This window comes from Sorex fumeus, unplaced genomic scaffold (genome assembly GCF_029834395.1).
Source record: "Sorex fumeus unplaced genomic scaffold, SorFum_2.1 ptg000128l, whole genome shotgun sequence".
NCBI classification, from domain to species: Eukaryota; Metazoa; Chordata; class Mammalia; order Eulipotyphla; family Soricidae; genus Sorex; species Sorex fumeus.
The window spans coordinates 19,802,280-19,824,732 of NW_026606185.1; the positions used below are offsets into that span (position 1 = coordinate 19,802,280).

General features: G+C 40.8%; 1 protein-coding gene across 1 annotated transcript in view; it reads left to right on the top strand.

Annotated features, from left to right (window-relative positions):
- The first annotated feature begins 2,287 nt into the window (after positions 1 to 2,287).
- The window catches only part of AKAIN1 (A-kinase anchor inhibitor 1), an 88,248-nt gene continuing 68,082 nt past the window's right edge, over positions 2,288 to 22,453 (top strand). The window contains exons 1-3 of the mRNA XM_056138439.1: positions 2,288 to 2,352; positions 2,715 to 2,787; positions 14,569 to 14,827. Coding sequence (XP_055994414.1) covers positions 2,288 to 2,352; positions 2,715 to 2,787; positions 14,569 to 14,827 — 397 coding nt within the window. The remainder of the gene's footprint in view (positions 2,353 to 2,714; positions 2,788 to 14,568; positions 14,828 to 22,453) is intronic.

The window sequence follows — 22,453 nt, forward strand, 5'->3', positions numbered from 1 at the left end:
TGCTTCTCCGTGTCTGTGTGTGATTCACTTCTATTCTCAGTATATCGTGGTGTGAAAAGATTGCTGATACTATTTCTATCTTCCTGATTCTATTGAGTTATTTTTTGTGGCCTAGGACATGGTCTATTTTGGAAAATGTTCCGTGCGCACTGGAGAAGAATGTGTATTCTTTCTTTTTTGCGGGTGTAAAGCCCTGTATAGGTGTATAAGCCCTTTCTCTTCTATTCTTTCAAAGTCAGTGTTTCCTTGCTGAGTTTTGTTGATCTATCCAGAAGTGATAAGGTGATGTTGAAATCTCCAGCTATTATTGTGTTGCTAGAAATGTCCTCCTTCAAATATATTAGCAATTGTTTTAAATATTTAGCTGTTCCCTCATTAGGTGCATATACATTTAGGAGTGTGATTTCTTCCTGTTGTACATATCCCTTGATGAAGAGAAAATAGCCTTTGCTGTCCCTTCTAATCTTTTTCAACCTAAAGTTAATGTTGTCAGTTACTAGTATGGCCACCCCAGCTTTTTTGAGGGAGCTGTTTGCAGGATTGTTTTCCATCCTTTCACTTTGAGTCTGTGTTTGCTCTGACTATTGAGATGAGTTTCTTGTAGGCAGCAGAATATTGGGTTCAGTCTCTGAATCCATTTTGCCACTCTGTGTCTCTTAATTGGTGAATTTAGACCATTGACTTGAGAGAGATTATTGTTATGGGGTTTTGTGTCATCTTTCTTTGAGGATCTGTTGTGCTTGTAGGGTTTGTCTTGTCTTATAGTAGCCCCTTTAGTCCTTCTTTTAGGTTTGGTTTTGAGTCTATGAAGTTCCTGAGCTGCTGTTTATCTAGAATATAGTGCACCGTTCCTTTGATTTTGAGTGAGAGTTCAGTTGGATAGAGTATTCTTGGTGAAGCATTCATTTCAGTGAGTTTTTTCACTATATCCTGCCATTGCCTTCGGGCTTGGAGGGTTTCCTCTGATAGGTCTGCTGTGAATCAAAGGGGTGCTCCTTTGTATGTGATTTTCTTCTTTGACCTTGCTGCTTGCAGTATTGTATCTCTATCGGTAGCATTGATCATTCTAACTATGATATGTCTTAGAGTTTTTTTGTTAGGGTCTCTTTTAGCTGGCATTCTTCGGACTCCTTGAACCTGAATGGCTTCATAGTTACAAAGCTTTCATGTTTGAGCTTCGATCATGCAATCATCAAACACCCATCCCATCACCAGTGCCTATTTTCCATCACCAAAATCCCCAGTATCCGCCCCCCCCCCCATTCCACCCCTTCAGGTGTGGCAGATGATTTGCACAATACACTCTCTCTATTTTGGTTACATTTGATATTTCGACACCAGTCCCACCACCACTGAAACCTGCCGAAAAGGCAATACAAGACAACTAGTTTTGTATTGCTTGTTATGGATAAAATATAATGTCGCGCTGCCACGAGAGAGGCCATGTGCTCTAGATATTCTAAATTTTTAATAATTAGGGTCTGGAGAGATCTCTGCGGGGAGCTGCTTAGTTCCGAGATTCGTGTGCGTGCCTCTGGATCATGGCCCTGTGGGAGCTTAAGTAGCCGGTGGCTGTTTGTGGGCATTATCTGGGGCAGAGTGGGGAGAGTGGCGAAGGAGAAGGGCCGGCTCCACCCCACCCTGTCCCGTGAGGCCTGGCGTTTGCCTACACTGCCACCATGTACCTGGCCAGCTTTGCTTTCTTATCTAATAATGCATTGTCAGATTCGATATCACGAGTATTTACTTTTGTGCTTTCTTTGTGATTTTTCTTCTTGTAGTCTTGTTTGTGTATTTTGAGTTAATTTTTGTTTACGGTATGAGGTAGGGTTCCAACTTCATTTTTTCAATAGGGATATTCTGGGGTGTGTGTGTGCATGCGTGCACGTGTGCATGTGTGTGTTTGTGTGTATTGTGAGGGGTTGTTGGACCACATCTGACTGTGCACAGGATTTCCTCCTGGCTCTGCACTCAAGGAACCATGCACTCAAGGAACCACTCCTGCCAGTGCTTGGAGTACCAAATGTGGTGCCAGGGATAGAATCTGGGTCAGAGGGACACAGGCAAGTGTCTTACTGTTATTTTGCTTCTCAGGACTGAAAGTTTTCTTTCTGGACTCTCCATTTTTCTCCAGCAGCGATTTCTTGTTTTTGATATATTGTGTGCTAGATTAAACTTGCTTTCATGTGTTTTATGGTTCTGGATCCGAACTCCCCTGGGGAGACTGAGGCATAGTCAGGCACACAGTCAGGGGCCCACATTTTTAAAAGCAAGTAAATGCATGACCATGTCCTTTTCCATGAAAAGTCAACAGAATATATTTGAAACTGCAAAAATGAGTTTTGACAAAGGGTGATGTAATTCTCACATAAACGGTTGTTTTTGTTGTCCACAACATGCTCTTTGTCACTGTTCTCTTTGGGGGATCATTGACTGTGACTCAAACTGTGAGTCAGGAAGCAGCATATCCCATGGTGTTAAATTAAAAGAGTGATAAAACTTAACAAGTGCAGGGACCTGATTAATGGGAAACCTATGGGACTGAACTAGATTTTTGGGGAGGTTGGTCCTCAAGTGGTGCTGAGGGGACTTTGGGGACATGTGGTACCGGGGATCAAACCTGGGATAGATGCATGTGAAGCATGTGCCCTGACCCCTGTATGATCTCCCTGGATCTTGTAGTAACTTTTAAAAATGGGCATATACTTTTGCAGGTATACTTGGACTTGGAAGACACTTTTCCTGTATCCTGAAATGACTTTAGTTGACATTGGGCATCATGTTAAGGTAATAGCCCCTTTTGATAATTTTATCAGTGTATCTGGTAACCCAACTATATTTACCAACCTTACTTATTTGTTTTTGGCATCATAAATGTGAAAACATAGTGAGAGGATCAAACACTAGAGAGTGGTGATACAAGTGAGATAGTGTCTTTACCAAGGGATTATAATATTTAAGTGACTTTTGGCATTTGAACTGGAAGAGATGGTTTTATTGATTTTTTTTTAATGTAGGAGTACTACTATTTATTCAGCCTCTGATAAAGCTGACTGAAGGGGGCATGAACCTCACATTACCTTAAATTTTTTTTATTTGTGTATCTGTGAGATAGACCATTACAAAGCTGTTCATAATTGGGTTTCAGTCATACAATGATCCAATACCCATCCCTCCACCAGTGTACATTTCCCACCACCAATGTCCCCTGTTTCCCTCACACCATCCCCTAATACCCCACCCCCCATCCCTACCCTTCCTCTATGAGAGGCACTTTCCTTCTTACTCTCTCCTTTTCCTTTGTGCATTGTGGTTTACAATACAGGTACTAAGAGTTCATTGTGTTTGTTCAAGGCATTAAGTATTTTTATGGGAATGATAAGGCTGGAGTAGCTTTTTTAACTTTGGGGTATGGGTGTGACTGCCAAAGCTTCTGGAAGTAGAGGGAGGTGGGGAGAGGTAGTCCATTCTCCATCCCAATCCTGAAAAAGCCTGGAGATTTCAATCACAAAACCCGCACACCAGAATTTTCAGCCAATTATGTCTTGGTGATGTCCATCCAGAAATAGTGGAGTCAGGCTGGGGGTATGGAAGTGATTTTGGATTGTGGAAGCAAGCGGCTGCTGGGGACTCTTTGCCGGGCACCAGGCTAACCCATCACCCCTCTTATTTACCCTGGTCTGTTCAATCTTACATCAATCTGAAATTAACTGTGGCTTTGCTTTTGATCTTGTTTGAGATTTATGGGTCCCTGAAGCAAGGCTGGTAGAAGAGCTTACATGATGGTGCTGGAGTTGGTTTGTGGGGGTGACAGCCATTGCTTCTAGAAGTATAGGGAATTAGGGGGAGGATATCCCATCTTAAATCTGAGAAAGTCTGGAGATTTCAGTTACAAAACGTGCATGTCCAAAATTTCAACAGGTTAATATCTCCGTGAGGTCTGTCTTGAGACAGTGGAGTCCATTCAGGGGCATGTGGCGATTTTGTAGTGTGGAAGCAAGCAACTGCCAGGGGCTTTTTTTGGGTGGGCACCAGGCTAACCTGTGCTCCCTCTGATTAACCATGGTCTGTTTAGCCATGTGCGGGTCTGTTTAGCCAAGACCTTTCGGCTGTTTAATTTCTTGGGAAACTTGGTCCCAAGTTGTTGGGGTCCAGCCAGAGTCACAGTGGCAATTTTGGGGTATCAGAAGGCTTTGTTTCTTTTTGTATCACACGTGGTGGCTTCTTTTGGCGTTATATGTGGGATCACCCCTAGTGGTACTTAGGGGACCTTGGGTGCCAGGGCTTCAACCTGAACCTCCCACTTGCAAACATGTGCCAAGTCCTTTATGTTCCTGTTACTGAACTTCAGAGCTTCTAGTGTGGGTGCAAAATACTAAGAAAAGCATTAAATTCAGGACCTTAATAGCAGAGACAGTAATATAACTTTTCTGTCTATCAAATTCAGTGGCTTTCAAAGATAATTTTAGAATAAACTATCTTGATTTATTATTAAAAATACCAATTATGAAAATTTTGGACAAAGTGACCTTTTATTTTCCCATCTGATTCCTTTTTTTCTGCCTTCCTTTAAATGTTGATATTTTCAATCCCAGGCCTTCATTTTTTCCCTTCCTGTCTTCATTTACATGTATTCCAAAGATTGCCAAATATTTATGTATATTTCTCTTCTAATTCCTGGGCTATTTCCAGCTATTTGGATGTGCCAAAAAAGTTTCAAAGTATGGCTGATAGATTGGATGTGCATGTTAGTATTTCAAGACTTATTATAGATCTACTCAATAAAGGTCATTTAAATGAATGAATTTGGGGACCATTTAAAAATGGGAAGAAGGAAAGACTATTAGAGGTCAGGGAGAATAACAGAATAGCTTAATCCTGTCTTTAGAGAGCAGAGATGACTGTCATGAAAGTTTTTTGTTTAAAATCTAGTACAGTTGAAGTGCAAAGTTGGTTAGGTGGATGGAGAACTTGGAGAAGAGGTAGGAAGAATCTACTTCAAACACAGTAGCATTATATATTTCTATTTTTTTATTTTTAAAAAATGTAATGTTAAAGGGCTGGAGCGATAGCACAGTGGGTAGGGCGTTTGCCTTGCACACAGCCAACATGGCCGACCCGAGTTCGATTCCTCCGCCCCTCTCGGAGAGCCCGGCAAGCTACCGAGAGTATTCGATATGCCAGACACAGTAACAACAAAGTCTCCAATGGAGACGTTACTGGGCCCGCTCGAGCAAATCGATGATCAACGGGAGGGCCTTTACTTTACTTTACTTTAAAGTTGCAAAGTTGTTAATGATTGGGTTTCTGTCATACAGTGTTCCAACACCCATCCCTTCCATCATCAGTGTGCCCAATTTCCCTGCACCCTATAGCCTGTCTTAAAGCAGGCAATATTACTCTTTCTCTCTCTTTCTCTCTATCTCCCTCCCTCCCCCATTTTGGGCATTATGGTTTGCAGTACAGATTCTAAAAGGTTATTAGATATATTCCTTACCTCAGTGCTTGTCCAGAGTGATCATTTCCAACTCTCATTGTTATAGTGGTCTATTTTCTGTCTTAGCTGCCCTCCCTCACTTCCACTTGTGGCAAGTTTCTGACCATGGACCAGTTCTTCTGGCCCTTGTTTCTACTGTGCTTGGGCATTAGTTTCATACTATGTACTTTTATATCCCTCAAATGAGTGCAATCTTTCTATGTCTGTCCCTCTACCTCTGACTAATTTCACTCAGTATCATACTGTCCATGTTCATTCATTTATAAGTAACCTCCATGACTTAATATTTCCTGGAGGCTGCAAAGTATTCCATTATATAGATATACCATAATTTCTTTATCCAGTCATTTGTTCTTGGGCACTTGGGTTGTTTCCAGATTCTGGCTATTGTAAATAGTGCTGCAATGAACATAGAAGTGTAGATGACTTTTCTGCATTGTGTTTTTGGGCCTGTAGTGTGTATTTCCTGGAATGGTATTGAGTGGAGTGCCTATATTGTTTTTCCAAAAGGCTGACCAATCAGCATTCCCACAAATAATGGAGAAGAATCCCTTTCTCCTTGAATCTAGTACTGGTTGCTCTTATTCTTTTTTATGTGTGCCAGTCTCTGTGGTGTGAGGTGATATAGCATTGCTGCTTTTATACATATCTACCTGATGATTAACATATATTGCTAATTTTTATATGCCTTTTGACTATTTGTATTTCTTCTTTGAGGAAGTTTCTGTTCATTCTTCTTCCCATTTTGTGATGGGGTTGAACTTTTTTTCTTGTAAAGTTCTACCAGTGACTTATATATCTTTGATATTAACCCCTTCCCAGGTGGGAATTGGGTAAAGAACTTTTCCCATTCTCTAGGCTGTCTTTGTGTCTTGGTCACCTTTTTCTTGAAGTGTCTTAATTTAATGTAGTCCCATTTGTTTATCTTTGCTTCAACCTGCTTGGTCAATGGTGTTTTATCTTTGAAGATGCCTTTAGCTTCAATGTCATGGAGAGTTCTGACTGACTGTTTTTCTCTATGTGCCTTATGGATTCAGATATGATATTGTGGTCTTATACCATTGTGATTTTATAGCATTGTGATCTGACTTTTGTACATGCATTATATATTTCTTACAATATTATTATTATTAACATATTACTAATACTATTCTTTTAAGGTGGCAGTGTTGGGGGGAGTTTATTTATTTATTTATTTTATTATTATTATTTTTTTAATATAGGAGTACATCTATCTATTCAGCCATTAGCTTAGCTGATTGAATTGGGCATGAACTCCACCTTACTTTTTAAAATTTTTTTTTATAATTTTATTTATTGAATCACGGTGAGAGCAGTTACAAAGCTTTCGGGTTTAAGTCTCGGTCATACAATGAAACACCCATACCTTCACCAGTGCTCATTCTCCACCACCCAAAATCCCAGCATACCCCCATCCCAGACCCTCCTCCTACCTATGGGGCAGCTGATTTCCACATTACTCTCTCTCTACTTTGATTACATTCAATATTTTGACACCTCATTATTTGGGATTTCACCCCAACACTCAGATCTGCTGAAAAGGCAACAGTAGACAATTTGTTTTCTGTTTCTGGTTATGAATAACATATGGTGTCACGTGACTGTAGTAGTAGCTGCGCGATTTTAGAATTCCGAAGTTTTAACAATTAAATCTGGAGGGATTTTTGCCAAAACCTGCTGGGTTCTGAGATTTGTTCCTGAGTCTCTGTGATCATGGCTGTTAAGCAGCTTGACCAGGAGCCAGAAAGGCTGCTCATGGGCAGTGACTTGGGGTTTTGTTGGGACGAGGAGGATAGGGCCGGCTCTACCCCCATCCCGTGAGGCCCTGCATGTCTTGTCATTGAGGGCCCAAACCTGACTGCCCAATGGCCTTTGGAGGATGGCGGCCACTGAAGGGGGGGGGAGTTTTTAAAAATTGAATTACCATGAGATACAGTTACAAAGCTGTTCTTGATCAGGTTTCAGCCATACAATGTTCTAGCATCCATCCCTCCACCAGTGTACATTTCTCACCACCACTTATTTCCTTCCCAACTCTTCCACCTCCACCCTCAGCCTGTCTCTATGGCAGGCACTGTCCACCCTCTCTCTCTCTCTCCCTTTATCTCCCTTCTCCTCCTCCGATTGGGCATTATCGTTTGCAATTCAGATACTGAGAGGTTATCATGTTTATTCCCTTACCTACTTTCAGCATGCAGTTCTAATCCACTGCTATTGTTGCAGAATTTGCTCTGAATAGGCCTCCCTAAATATGTCACTTTGGAATGTGGTTATTTCCATTTAAGTGTAGTTAAGACCTTACAGCATTCCTTAGTTTAGGATATATACCCTTTTGCCTTAGTGGAGCGATAGCACAACGGGTAGGGTGTTTGCCTTGAATGTGGCTGACACGGCTGAACAGAGTTTCATTCCTCCGCCCCTCTTGGAGAGCCTGGCAAGCTACTAAGAGTATCTCACCCTCATGGCAAAGCCTGACAAGCTACTCGTGATGTATTCGATATGCCAAATACAGTAACAAGTCTCACAATGTTACTGGGCTCACTCGAGCAAATTGAGGAACAATGGGGGGACAGTGACCCTCATGCCTTACTTTCAATGCATTTCTTCTCTAGGTAGATGACTAAGTCTTCTTCAATGAATTCATCTGCTAATCTGCCTGATCTTCATTGGTTAGTCTCAGAGCCTGGGATGGAGGCTCCATAGCCCAAGAACCCAGGATAGAGGCTCTGTAGTCTGAGACCCTGGGATGGAGGCTCTGTCCTCTGTCCCTACGTGACTTTGTTTCTTTTCCTCCCACACTCGAATTCCATAGATTTAGTTCTTTTCTCATCTGTACCCTGATTTTACATGGTTTGTAAAATCCTGTGCACTTGATACCTGTGCACATACGTATTTGCCTAACTCAACTGGGGCTCTGTATTCTTTCCCTTCCCCTCTCTCTACAGCTTTCCCCTATCTCTTCTCTTCTGGAATACTGGGGAATATACTGCTCTCCTCTCTGATTCTCCTTTATCCAGCTGTTTTTACTATATAATAGGACATTGAATGATAGATCTCTTCAAGATGTGACACGTTAGATTGTGGGGTATATTTTTGGGGTCTCCACAGTATATATATTTTGGGTTCTCCCGAGTAGTGCTCAGGAACCTGGGCCACTCCCAAGTCACACTCAGCCTGACAGTGCAGGGTCTGAGATTTAGGTGCTTGGGCACAAACGTGGTACTGCTCAAGTCCAGCAGTGCTGGGGGCTACTCAGGCTACCCTGGTACTACTCATTAGGGTCCAAGCATTGCCAAGGATTGAACCTGTGACCTGGCACATGTACCAACTATCATACAGCCTTTTGAATGATCTCAAAATTATTTATACTTTGTGTGAATTATTTTGAAGTTAGAGTAATCAAGGCCCTTCAGACTCAGGAAACTCTCTTCACTATTTCTTTAACTGCCTGAAAGAATGAAAACTGAGGCCTCACATTATTAGAAATTTTTACCAGAAATGACCTTTCAATCTGAGAAGTCTATCAATGGAAGGGTAGGTATCTAAACATTTGGTTTTCATCCTATGAATCATCTATCTCCTTGAAGTTCTAAACCTGCTTCTCATCAGTCCACTAGGGCATGCCTATGTCAATTGTTTGAATGTCTTTAGGCCTCTCATACTTGGGCACCCCTGTATTTATATCATTAAATTTTTCTTCTCTTTAATGTTATTTTAATAATTTGACCAATGAAATTAATTAGAAGAGTAGAAGTAAATTTGAGGGCATATGGTCACCTTTGGCAGTATCAGGAGGCTACTCCTGTGTTTGTGCTCAGGAGACCAAGTGGTGCTAGGAATTGAATCTCTAATTCCTCCTCACAAAACATGTACTATAGACCTTTGAGCCATCTCTCAGAAAATAATTTTTCTTCCCTACATGTTCCTTTTCACCCAGTCCTTATGTTTTAAACAATCTCTGATCTGCTTTCTGTCACCATAGCTGGAACTTCACAGATTATATTTCACTGTTGTTGACTCTATGGTTTGGATATTTAGTTCTATCATCCCTTAACATCACCAATTTATCTGGATCCTTTTGATCCCACCCCCCATTCCTTTTTATCTCTCTCTCTTCCCTTTCCACTTTACTCTTTTTCTTTCCTTCTACTCCCCATACTCTGAGGCCAAGGATGGTCTTGGCATCTCCTCAGTTAAATCATTCCATTTCCTCATGCAGTTACTCTCATTACTACATATAAGTGATAACATGCTGTGTTTGTCCTTCTTCTGGCTTACTTCAGTTAACATGATTCTGTGCCTTTCCTTAGGGCTCACTCAATGTTCTTTAGCAGTTCTCAGTTGAAGAGTTGTAACATTTTCTTGAATCATTTGAAACTTACAAGTCAAAACATTGGAATCCTTTAATATTTCATAATGAAAATTCTTCTTTTCAATCCACTGTAACTCTCCTCCAGACTTCTAAAATATGTTTAGATTTTTGGTTGATTTGATAATGTACTTAAAATAAGTACAGAATGGGAAGAATCAGGATATGGTTGGGATGAAAGTGATTAGTAAATATTAGAAGTGGTGGCAATACTTTAGAACCAGTTTTCAAACTTCTATGTGTGCTAAAGTTGTAAAGACAAAATGGGATAAATAAATACATATATAAAGAGGAAATGGATAGGGACTTTCTGGCACTTAAGAATTAAGGCTGTAATTTGAGTATGGCAATTTGGGAGAAGTTTTCAACTTAGTATTTATATGACATTTCATAGTGTATTCATGTTATTTTTTTCTTTCTTTTTTTCAGTTTTTGGGTTTTCAGGATTTACTCCTGGCTCTGGTCTGGAGCGATAGCACAGCTGTAGGGCGTTTGCCTTGCACGCAACCAACATGGCCGACCCGAGTTTGATTCCTCCACCCCTTTCAGAGAGCCCGGCAAGCTACTGAGAGTATCTCACCCGCACGGCAGAGCCTGGCAAGCTACCCGTGATGTATTCGATATGCCACAGTAACAACAAAAGTCTCCAATGGAGACGTTACTGGGCCCGCTCAAGCAAATCAGTGAAGCAACGGGAGGACCGTGACCGTGACCGTGACTCCTGGCTCTGATTTCAGGGATCACTCCTGGTGGGCTCAGGGGACCATGGGAGGTGCTGGGGATTGAACCTGTGTTGGCTGCTTGCAAGACAAGAATCTTGTCCACTGTACTATCACTCAGAGCCCCTATCTTTGTTCTTTTAAATAAAAAAACTCTTCCATATTTCTGAGTACAATAGTTAAAATAGTTGGTTCTGTTAATTGCCATTCCCCCACCCCCACCCCTATAGCCCCCTCCACACATACCCTGCCCTGTGCTTTCTGGTTCATCTAGCATCTTGATGAGTATCTCTAAGGATAGGAATGTCCAGTTTGATAAGCTCTGCACCACAGCATGAAAGCTGGGCCATCTAGTCTAACTTACCTGTTCTCTCACTTCCTATCACTAGTTTCATAATTGATGAGAAAGTTCTAGAATGAGTGACAGTGTCAGTGGCATTGCTATCTCCTTGATAAATATCTTTCTCATAAGGCAGTGAGTTGCTTGAGTAGAGTTGAGATGAAAAAGACAAAACGAGATTTTAATGAGAATTTTTTTTTAATAATTGGGGGGTTGTGTTTGGAGTCTTACCCATTGGTGTTTAGGAATTATTCCTTGTTCTGGGCTTGGAAAGCCACTGATAGCTGGTTGTGTTCAAGGGACCATATGTGCTCCTGGGGATTCCAACCAGGGTTGGTCAGATGCCAGGCAAGCATCTTACCCTCTGTGCTATCTCTGTCGCCCCTACATTGAAAATTTAAGTCTCAGATGTAGGTAAGATTCAATGACTGATCTTAAGGTAATGTCAGGGGAAGAATTAATTTTTATATCAGACATTTGATTATTACATTTATAATACAATAAATTAATGATATACAAATCTAGTAGCACCATTAAGGCATTTCAGTAAACCAATGGAATTTACTCTGGAAGTAGTAAAAATTGAAAATAATTGTATGTTGTTCTCTGGCTAAATAGCAGTAGTGTATATGGTAGATAAAAGTAATGAAATGATAGAAGGGAAAAAGAGAGCTGAAGAAGACCCAGGAAGAATTTTTCCTTTTGTTCTTGACCTGTGTCATTGGTTTCTACTAAATTAAGTTACCATATATTACACAGCAAGTAAATCCAAAGAGCTATGGGACCATTCACAGACATTTTTATCCCTTCTATTTATATCTTGGTCTCTGTCTAGTTTGAAAGCCTATAAGAATCCATCTTGGTTCACTCCTTATTTAATATGTAGAAGGATATGCTCCGTTATTGAAGGAGTTATAGTGATTTATTTACTTTTCAAATAGTGATACATCTAATAATATGCCACTCAAGTATTGTTTGAGAACGAGTAGCACCAAAGGCTACTTGTTAGAAATTTGTTAGAAATACCAGGCAGTTATCTTGATATGCATATTTATAATCTGCTTTTAAGATTTCCATAAGAATCATGTGCACGTTAGAATTTGAGAAGTACCAATTTAACTCATTAAATTGGCATTCCTTTGGGATATCGTCTATTCTCAGATGACAGATTTCCTAAAATGGGTTTAATTGGGGGTAGTGCTGTTGTTTCACTCTTAGTCCACTATCACATTTAATCCTCACAAGAAATCTTTCCTTATCCTTCTATTGCACGTGACATTCGTTAAGTAAAACATCCAGGGTCATACAGCTGGTAAATGGTGAAGACTTTCTACTTCAGTCTGTCAATTCCAAAGTCTGTTTTCTGCCTCACCCTGCCCTTCCTGGTAATGGGGATACACTTGACGGTGCTCACGTTTTCTAGGCTGATGTGTGTGGGTTACTCCTAGCAGTGCTTAGGGGACCATGTGGCACTTGAACCTAAGTCTCCTGCATACAAAGCATGTACTCCAGCTCACTGAGCTGTCACTCTGAATTCAAAGTCTTTTTTTTCTGTACCTTTGTTATTTTTTCTTTTTTTCTTGAACTTAATCATGAGCAATTGTCCAAGTATTAAAAGAATAAAACAGGGCTGGAGCAATAGCACAGCGGGTAGGGCGTCTGCCTTGCACAGGGCCGACCCGGGTTCGATTCCCAGCATCCCATATGGTCCCCTAAGCACTGCCAGGAGTGATTCCTGAGTGCAGAGCAAGGAGTAACCCCTGTACATCGCCGGGTGTGACCCAAAAAGCAAAAAAAATAAAATAAAACATTTTTAAAAAGCAAGGCTGTGAGACCAGAAAGATAGTACAGATAGGCAGGACTTTTGCCTTGCATGAAGCTGACCAGGGTTCAATACTTGGCATCCCATATGTTCCTCCTCACCCCCAACCCCCTAACCCACCAGGAGTAATTTCTGAGTGCAGAGTCAGGAGTAACCTCTGGACACTGCCAGGTGTGAACAAAAACAAGCGAGCAAACAAAACAAAAAGTAAGGTTGTAAAAGAAAACCTTTTTGATTATTTTAAGAGAAAGAAGTTTTCCCCTGCCTCAAATGATTTTTTGCATAATGTTTATGCTTAATAAAAAGGCAAGATGACAGACAGAGTCCAGTTTCATTGGTTCTTGACTTTTGGTGTAGCTGCAAGAAATGAAAAAAATTGCATCTTGTCATGCACATACTTCATCCTGACCATCAGCCAACTTGCATTTTGTTGCTTCTGAGGCAGGACCCATCTGTTCCAGCCTATGCTGAACCAGGTGCTAAGAGCAGTACTGATTATGTTATGCTGAGGTTGCCCATATGCCTCCATGCAAACTGTAGTTTGAGAGCTGTGAAACTATTTGCATTTTCCATCTCTCAGATGGCTTTGTACAAAAGCAGTGCCAATAGGCTGTTATGAATGCTTTATATTTGCCAAAAGAGTATAGAACCTTATCAATCAAATTACTAAGGAATTACTGTGTTTTCAGGATAGCCGAATATTTTTTTCCAGGAGAGGTGCAAATGAAGAAAATTCGCAAAACACTTCAAATGAGTCAGCTTATCATTTGCTCATGGAAAAAGTCATTCAGAAAAAAAGGGATAAAAGCCAAAGCAACTGAATCTGAGGCTGAAAGATCCTGTCACCTTGGCTTTGACACTGTATCAGATTGGTTAGTTTCCAGTCAAGTAATGCCCAGTGGAAGCCTCCCCTGAGGAGCGTTACTAGCGAACTGGACAGAGCATGAACTGAGAGTGGGGCATATTCAAGTATCTTTTAGAGTATAACTGAGTGTGTATGAAGGAGGCATCTTTTTCAGTTGTGTAGGGGAAGCATTAAGGTTTCTTGAGTGACCTGATCACGGCTTTTATACTTAGTTGGCTCATCTCATACTTTTTAAAAAGACTGCATTTGTTGGTGGAGGAAACCTGATTCTTGCAGATCTCTTTTCTGTGTATTGGATATATATATATATATATATATATATATATATATATATATATATATATATCCTTACTTATTCTTCCACTGGGAAGAATGAGTAAGGAGAGGCTGCTAAAATCTCAGGACTGGGACAAATGGAGATGTTACTGGCACCCGCTCGAGCAAATGGACGAACGACTGAATGACAGTGATAAAGTTTTATATATATATATATATATATATATATATATATATATGAGGGGTTTGGAAACCTTTAGCTTAGAAACTTCTAGAAGAGGATTGGTCACCTAGTGGGCCCTGATGAGAGTGACATCCTCTGTCACGCCCCTAATTACCCTGTCCTACCGGGTCCCCGGTTCCCCGGAGTCCCAGAGTGGTCTCATGCTCCCCAAAGACCCATTAACTTGGAAGCCCCACCCTTCAGTCCAACTTGGGGGACTCAGAGTCAGTCTTCAGAGTAAGACTCTTGGAGTTGAAAAAAGAGACAGAAAGAAAAGACAAGGTTGGGGGTGGGGTGGGGAGGCAAACTCATCCCAAATGTCAGTCTAATATCCAGCAGGCGAGCGACAGCAGGTAATTAGAGGCAATTAGCGCCGTCTCCCGCGGGGAGCCAGGCAATTACCTTTCCCTCTCTTCCCTTCGTCCTTCCTCCCGAGGCAGCGTCCTTCCTCCCGAGGCAGCGGTCAGAGTGCGCTGCTCCCGGGCAGGCTCCGGGCGCCTCCTCCTCCCGCGGCGCGTGGTGGAGGCCGAGCGCGCGGCCGCGGCCGAGCCGGGAGCTGTCCGCGGTGCTGAGCGCCTGGCCGGCGGCCCGCGCGGACTCCCCCAGCACTGGCCTTCCTCCGCCCCGAGTGCATCTGTCCACGTCGCTGCATCTCGGGGCGCTGCGGCCGGAGGAGATCATGGTCTTCGCTCCAGGTACCCCTACACTTTTCTTCTATCCCAGTGTCCATGGAGGGGGGCGGGTTAGAGAAGCGGAGGGCGCGGGTGGGCCTCTCCCGAAGTCCCCCTGGCGCGTCTCCGAGTTAAGAGTCGGCGTGCGAGGGGAGGGAGCTTCTTTGTGCGTCTTTGTCCCCCCCGCGGCGTCCTGCCCTAGGTGCCCTCTAGCAGTTTCCGTCACCAGCCCGCAGCTGCTCCTCGGGAACCCCGGCGCCGTGACGCGGTGGTCTGGAAGGTGGAGAGGTGGGGCTGAGGGCTCTTTCGGTGGGATTCTCCATCTCGGCCACCCCCCCCCCCCCCCAAGCTCCCCCGCTGTAGAAGTGTCTGTGTGACCCACTTCTGGAAGAGTGTTCTAAGCCCAGGGGAGTGGGTTTCGAGGGCCAGAGGAGCAATACTCCTCCAAGAATTAGATCCGAAACTCCCGCTGGACGCTGCAGCTTAGAGGCTGCTGCTGCTGTGGCGCCACTGGCGGTTGCAGTGTCCTTTTCTTTTCTTTTCTTTTTTTTTTTTTTTGAACTGGCAGCGAAGGACTTTAGTGCCTTTACTGCTAACTGAGGTTACAAGTTGGCAGATAGGCAGAATTGTTTGTGTTTGACCAGCTTATTATCACGTGCTTGCGTTTGAGTCCGCCTCCCTCCCATCTGCGTGCCTCCTCCATCCCCCAGCGAGGACCTAGTGGTGCTAGTTTCAGGTAGTCAGGTGCAGCGAGGGAGTGCCAGGGAAAAGCAGCATCATTGGTAATGAATGATGTTGTCTCTAGCGGTAGATAGTCTCCCTCATCTCCAACTCCCCATCCCGTTTTAAGTTCTAGGCTCTTTTCATTCAAGAAGACTGAATACTGGGCTAGTTTACAACTCTTTTAATTTGTTATGGTTCTTTAACTTGAAAAGTTGCATTACATTTATTGTGTCCACATGGCTGGGGGATGGGAGATCTAATGCATTTTGGCATTAAAAAATTGAGTCTGGGCTTCAAAAGTGTTAACAAGACTTGGAAAACGGAAGTCACAATCCAGCACTCAAACAAGGATATTAGATAGGGAGGTAGAAAACGCTTTCAGCTCTGATACTCCTTACAGGCAGGAACTGGGAGCAATGCCTTAGAGGAAAGCCCTCAGTACTTATGCTGCTGATCCCAAGCAATTCAGTGAGGGGGGGAGGAATTGTTCTGTACAGCGAAGGGTATTCAATCAGCATAGGGTGTGTGAAGTTGGAAAATAACAATTCTTTGTTGCATTTACAAATCACTTAACACTTTACAGAAAGCACTTCCCATGCTGTTTCCTTAATTTGAACTTCAAATTACCCTGTGAAGTAAACAGTGTTTTTCCTAATGTACCACCCCAGGGAGACTGGCTTCAGTCAGCCCCAGTCATCCTTTAGCTGAACATTTTCGTTTTTTCCCCTACCCCATAGAGACAGTATTTGGCAAAATATCTCTGCCAGTCTGAGAGCACAAGGCAGATTTTGGTCCAACGTCAGTCGCAGATAAAGGAAAGTCCTTCCTTTGGAAAGGTGGAGCATGTGTTGGTGTTGTTCAGAGTTAGAGTTGTTGGATGTTGTTAACTAGATATTTCCTAAGCATGTGAGTATGGGTGAAGGGTTGTGTTATGAGTGGTTAGTCAACTGGGAATGGAAGTGGATTGACTTAAACTTCTCACTCTTTGGACAGGGATATATATTTTTATATTTCTTCCAAATTTTGCTTTCATATTTCCCACCTAACAACAGTAGTTGTTATTCAAAGAAACAATGTAAATTGACCTGAGTAGATTTAGATAGATGATGTGGAGAAACATGTGTTGGATCATTTCTTCAATTTTGAGATATTTTAAATAATATCTCATGAGTACTTTGGGTCAGTAAGAACAGTTTTAAGTAGGTTGGTTTACCTTTTGCTGATTTTCTGTCTTGTAACTCATGTAGTGATATTTTGAAAGAAAATCAGAACAATGAATTATTTTTTTTAATTTGAGGCATTTAACCTCATTTTGAGGACTGTTGTTACTCAGAGCTCTATATCATGGGGATCCAGATGTTTTGTAAGAGTTCCTGTAAATGCACCCTACTCCTTTCTCCAAGCCAAACCCAGGAAGGGAGAGAACAAACAAATATACATTGATTACCCCAAAATTAATTAATAAAGTCAAATACTCCAAGGTGAATATAACTACGACTTTAAAAGGACCTATTTATATGATTGGGTGAGTGAGTATTATGCTTTTCAAAACCAGCTTTTTGGATTTTGATGAAGAGAAACAGGTAGTCAAGTTCTAGTTATGGACTTGCCTCTGTGTACTGAGCTGCCTTTGAAGAATTCTGCTACATCTTTTCTTATCTTTGAGATAAACATGAAAAAAGTGATGAATTCATAAAACAATTTTGAGTCCAGAAGTATAAGGGAAAGTAGAGGAAATGGAGCTGGGCTTTATTTCATCCTAATTTGGATAAAGTTTATATTGTATAAAATGCCCTTATATTCTTTTATATTGACTAGAGTTAGATTATAAGAAATAGGGCTTAGGTAATGGCAAGTTATTTTGATGTATTCTCATAATTATCTTACATAGGACAGATAATTAAGTTCTACGCCTTTTCTCTTTCTTGTACCATTATATATTTTGACATTTTGGAAGGACTTTAACTTAGGAAATATAAATTTTTAAATCTCTTTAATTTTTAAATCTCTTAAAGGCAAGGGACCACAGAAACTAATTATTTAAGAAGTTAGTTGTCCGAAGCCCTTTACTTACTTATTCTTTTCACTAAATTTAGGACTGATAAAAATTAGCAATAAACAAAAATTTTAAGTGGCATGCATCTATAAATACAGGTTAAAATAAGGTAGGGCAAAGGCAAAAGTGAGGTCTCCTGTTTTCTACATCTTGTATTTAGTTCTCTTCCTTCTGTAACCCCAAACTGAAGACATGATCTTTCTTTCTAGGAGGTCAATGCCTTATTCATCAGGCCACAGGGGCCTGCAGGATTTTTCTTTCTTTTTTTTTTTCTCTCTAGATTAATATGAGATTTAGTGACATACCACCAAGGCCAAAATAATGAGAGAGATAAAACCAATATGCAAAAATGTTTTTGTTCCTGCACATAAAAGAGACCCAGACAAGCCCATTATTCTAGCCAGAAGCTTTCATTTTGAAGGGGAAAATAATGTTTCTTGAAGGAGAGTTTTTGATTTCCATATGGTGCTGTTGGATTTGTGAGGGCAAAGATAAGATAAGAAGGTCAAGCCATTCTTGTCAATCTATAGAAGGAAAAGGAGAGAAGAAACTAAACTAAACTGCTGGAATGGGTATTAGGTGAAAAAAAGAATACAAGAGAATGTGAGGGTATTCCTTGGCCTGTTGCTGAAAGGAAAAAAGGATATGATTACGAATACATGTGTCTTTACAATATTATATTTTATCCAAAGAATTATGAACTATGAAAGACTAGATTTGCAATTCCTCCTCCTTTGAGGAAGAGCTAATAAAGAATAGAGTAAGGTGGAAAGTGAGGACAAACTTTTTTTTTTTTAGCTCTGGATCACTCCCACATTCTTTAGTGATTAGTGTGTCCTTTAGGAATTAATGGACCTCTTTATGGTTGTACCTAATATATACTTGTTTGGATAGTCTCCAAGCATTACATATTGTTCACAAAGATATTTATCTTCTTTTGCAAATGATCTGAGCAAGAGATGATGGTAATGATTTCTGGAGGGAATAATAATGGAATAGTTGTATGCAATTAGAAAACCAAGCCTTGGCTTTTAAGATTACTTTGAAAAATGTTTGAGCACAGTAGAGAGAGCTGTCAAAAATACTTAAGAAAATACCTTAGTTGTTGAAAGGTAGTTATAGCTTTTATTTGTAAACTTGTTACTAACTTATGACAGATCAATGAAAAAATAAATTATGTAAGACTATATTAAATGCGGATTTATAATTTGTAAACCCTAAAGATTCTCTTTTCAAGATGAGCTACATCTTGAGCTTTAGATTTTTAAAAAAATTTTATTAGTTATTTTAAAAATATTCATAAAAAATTTTCAGGCATACAATTTTATGAATATTAATACATGTATAGAGTTGTACAGTGATCACAGAATAGTTTATTGTATCAAACAAATAAGCTACTGCAATTTGTGGTTATTTATTTCCTCTTACTCTTAGTCCTTGGTGACTTTTTTTTTTTCACCTTTTGGGTCACACCCATAGATGCACAGGAGTTACTCCTGGCTCTGCATTCAGGAATTACTACTGGCGGTGCTCAGGGGACCATAAGGGATGCTGGGGATCGAACCTGGGCCGGCCGCGTGCAAGGCAAATGCATTACCTGCTGTACTATTGATCCAGCTCCCCTTGGTGACAATTTATTTGTTTTCTATCCCTGTAGATTTATCTATTCCAGAATTTTATGTAAATAAAATTATGCAGTATTTAACATTTTGAAACTGACCTTTTCAAACCTCTGCATAGTGTCATGGAGATTCATCCATGCTGACACATTCATGTATCAAAAATTATTATAATGCATTGTATAAATCTATCCCTAATTGTTTATCTCTTTCACAGTAAAAGTATTTAAATTGTTTTAGATTTTTTTGTTGATTATCAGTAAAGTTGTGGTAAGCATTCATTTGTATTGATATGTGAGCATAAATTTTCCTTTGTTTCCATTAAATACTTAGGCTTGAAACTATTGAATTTTACTATGGAATCTGATTTACTGTTCTCTAGAAGGGCTAACCATCTGTCTCTTTACCTGTAATATCAGAGAAATCTAGTTGCTTGCCTCCTTGTACTTGTGATAATTGCATAGAGGTATTCACTGTTATTTTAATTTTCATTTTCCCAGTGGCTAAATTTGGATATTTTAGGAGTTTATTTATCACATGTATATCTTCTTTGGTTATTTCAAAAATCTTTGTCCAGCACTTCAGACAGCTTTTGTTTATTTGTGTTTTGTGTCTCATCTAACGATGCTTGGAGCTACTCCTGGCCTTGTACTCAAGAGCTGCTTTTGGGAGTGATCAGAGAATCATATGGTGCTAGGATTGAACTGGGCTTCTAGCATGCAAAGCATGAACTCATCATTAGATCTCCAGCCCAGGTTATATTTTTGAAGAGGTGCTTGTTTTTTTATTGTTAAGTGTTGTTTTTTTAAAAAACATATTGATCACTTGATCACTTGACTTCCCATTAATCATTGATTTGCCAGTAACGTCTCCATTTGTCCCTGTCGTGTGCCAGTATAGCCCAATGGTGTCTGTTCGTTCTAGGAACACGAAGAACCTCAAACCGATCGTTCAGGGTCTTGACGAAGAAGTCTGACCATCTGGTAGGTGGGCGGCCTCATGGTCTTTTGACGTCCCGTGGAATCCAGTCAGTCACAACTCTAGTCCAGTGGTCGTCTCCAAATCTCATTACGTGTCCAGCCTGTCTGATTTTTGATGCCTTGGCAAACAAAACAGCATCCCTGATTCTTGATCGTCGATGGAGGTCGGAACTCTGGATAAACTCAAAAAACATATTCATGATACAAATATGTTGTTGATACGTGATTTGCAAATATTCTTTCTCTTTTTGTATCACTTTACTTTTCATTCTTTTAACCGAGTCTTTTTACAGTGAAGATGTAGTATAGTTTTCAATTTTCTTCTATAGATTTTATTTTTCCTTTTTAATTTAGGCACTCTTTATTTACAATATTTTAAATAATGGACTTTCATGTTTCCACACATGAGTGTCAGCATCATTCCATCAATGTACCAAGGTTCCCCTTACATGCCTTTATCATACCCTCCTGAGCCAATTAATTGTTTTTAAAAGCTTCATTATAGGTTAGGTTACATGGCATCCCTTTCACACTTAAAGTATTTAAATTGTTTTAGATTTTTAAAAGCTTAATTATTATAGTTTGGGTTACAAGGCAAATAATATTACCATAGTACTGAGTTAATTCACTTCTGTACCATCAAGGTGGATTCTAAGATCACCCTCTCCTTACTTGGAATTCTCAGTTCTGTAGGAACTCAGTTCTGCATACCAGGGCCACAGGAGTCCTGTAATTTTATACTCTCCACTCCCGTATCTTATTACTTGTCTTATTACATCATATACCACAGATAAGTGAGACCATCTGGTCCTTCTCCCTGTGATTTACTTCACTTCACTTGATATCTTTCAGTTTCATCCAGATTGTAGCAAATTGCAAGATTTCATCTTCAGATGGCTGCATAGTATTCTATTGTACATATATACCTCAACTTCTTTATCCATTCATCTGCCATTGGACATTTGGGTTATTTCCATATCTTAACTTGACTTGCAGTTCCTTGATAATAAGTGATGACGAACACGTTTACATATGCCCATTGGCCAGCCCTGTGTCTTTAAGCAGTAATCCCCAGGATATGGACCTCAGAGGTATTTCCTATAATTTATTGTTATTCTGTTGGCAGAGATGATAAAAACAAAAATAGAAAAATGGGACTAGATCAAATTAATATTTTTGCTCCCTTTTATTGATTCACCATGAGGTATAGTAACAAAGCTTTCATGTTTGACCTTCGATTATACAATCATCAAACACCAACCCCTTCACCAGTGCACGTTTTCCCCCTCCCCTGCCTCCCCATTCTCTCCTTCCCCTGCCTGTGTGGCAGATAATTTGCACAGTACTCTCTCTCTACCTTGGTTACATTTGATATTTCGACACTAGTCCCACCACCCCTCATACCTGATGAAAAGGCAATGCTAAACAGCTTATTTTGTATTGCTTGTTATGGATAAAATATAATGTTGCACAGCTGAGGGAGTGGCTGCACACTCTAGGAACTCTAAAATTTTAATAATCAGGGTCTGGAGAGATTGCTGAAGCAAGTTGCTTGGGTCTGAGATTCATCTCTGCATCATGGCTGTATGGGAGATTAAGTAGACAGTGGCCATATGTGGGCGTCATCTCAGAGTCCCATCAGGGTGGGGGGCAGGGGGTGGTGGGGGGGGGGAAGAGAAGGACCAACTTCTCCCCTGTCCTTTGAGGCCTGGTGTTTGCCTCCACCGCCACTCATACCTGGAGCTTTTGCTGAATTCTAGAAGATGGTGGCCACCGGGATTCCTAAGAGGCAGACGGAGGGACGGGGCCTGCCCCTGTCTGGAGTGGCCCAGAGAAAGTGGCCTATTGCAAAGTCCAGAGCCATCTCTGTAGCAAGTTTTTTGGGTCCAAGATTCGTGTATGTGTCTTCAAATTAACATTAATTTTTTTAATTTTAATTAAAATTTTTTTTAATATTTTGCTTTTTGGGTCACACCCAGCGATGCACAGGAGTGACTCCTGGCTCTGCACTCAGGAGTTACTCCTGGCAGTGCTCAGGGGACCATATGGGATGCTGGGAATCCAATCCGGGTTGGCTGCGTGCAAAGCAAACACCCTACCTGCTGTGCTATCATTTTATTCCCCTCAAATTAACATTTTTATGAAAACTTTTTGTTGTTGTTTTTGTTTAAGGGCCACAATCTGGCCATGCTCCAAGCTTATTCCTGGCTCTATGCTCAGGGACAACTCCTATGGGGCTTGGAAGATCATATGTGATGCCAGGGACCAAACT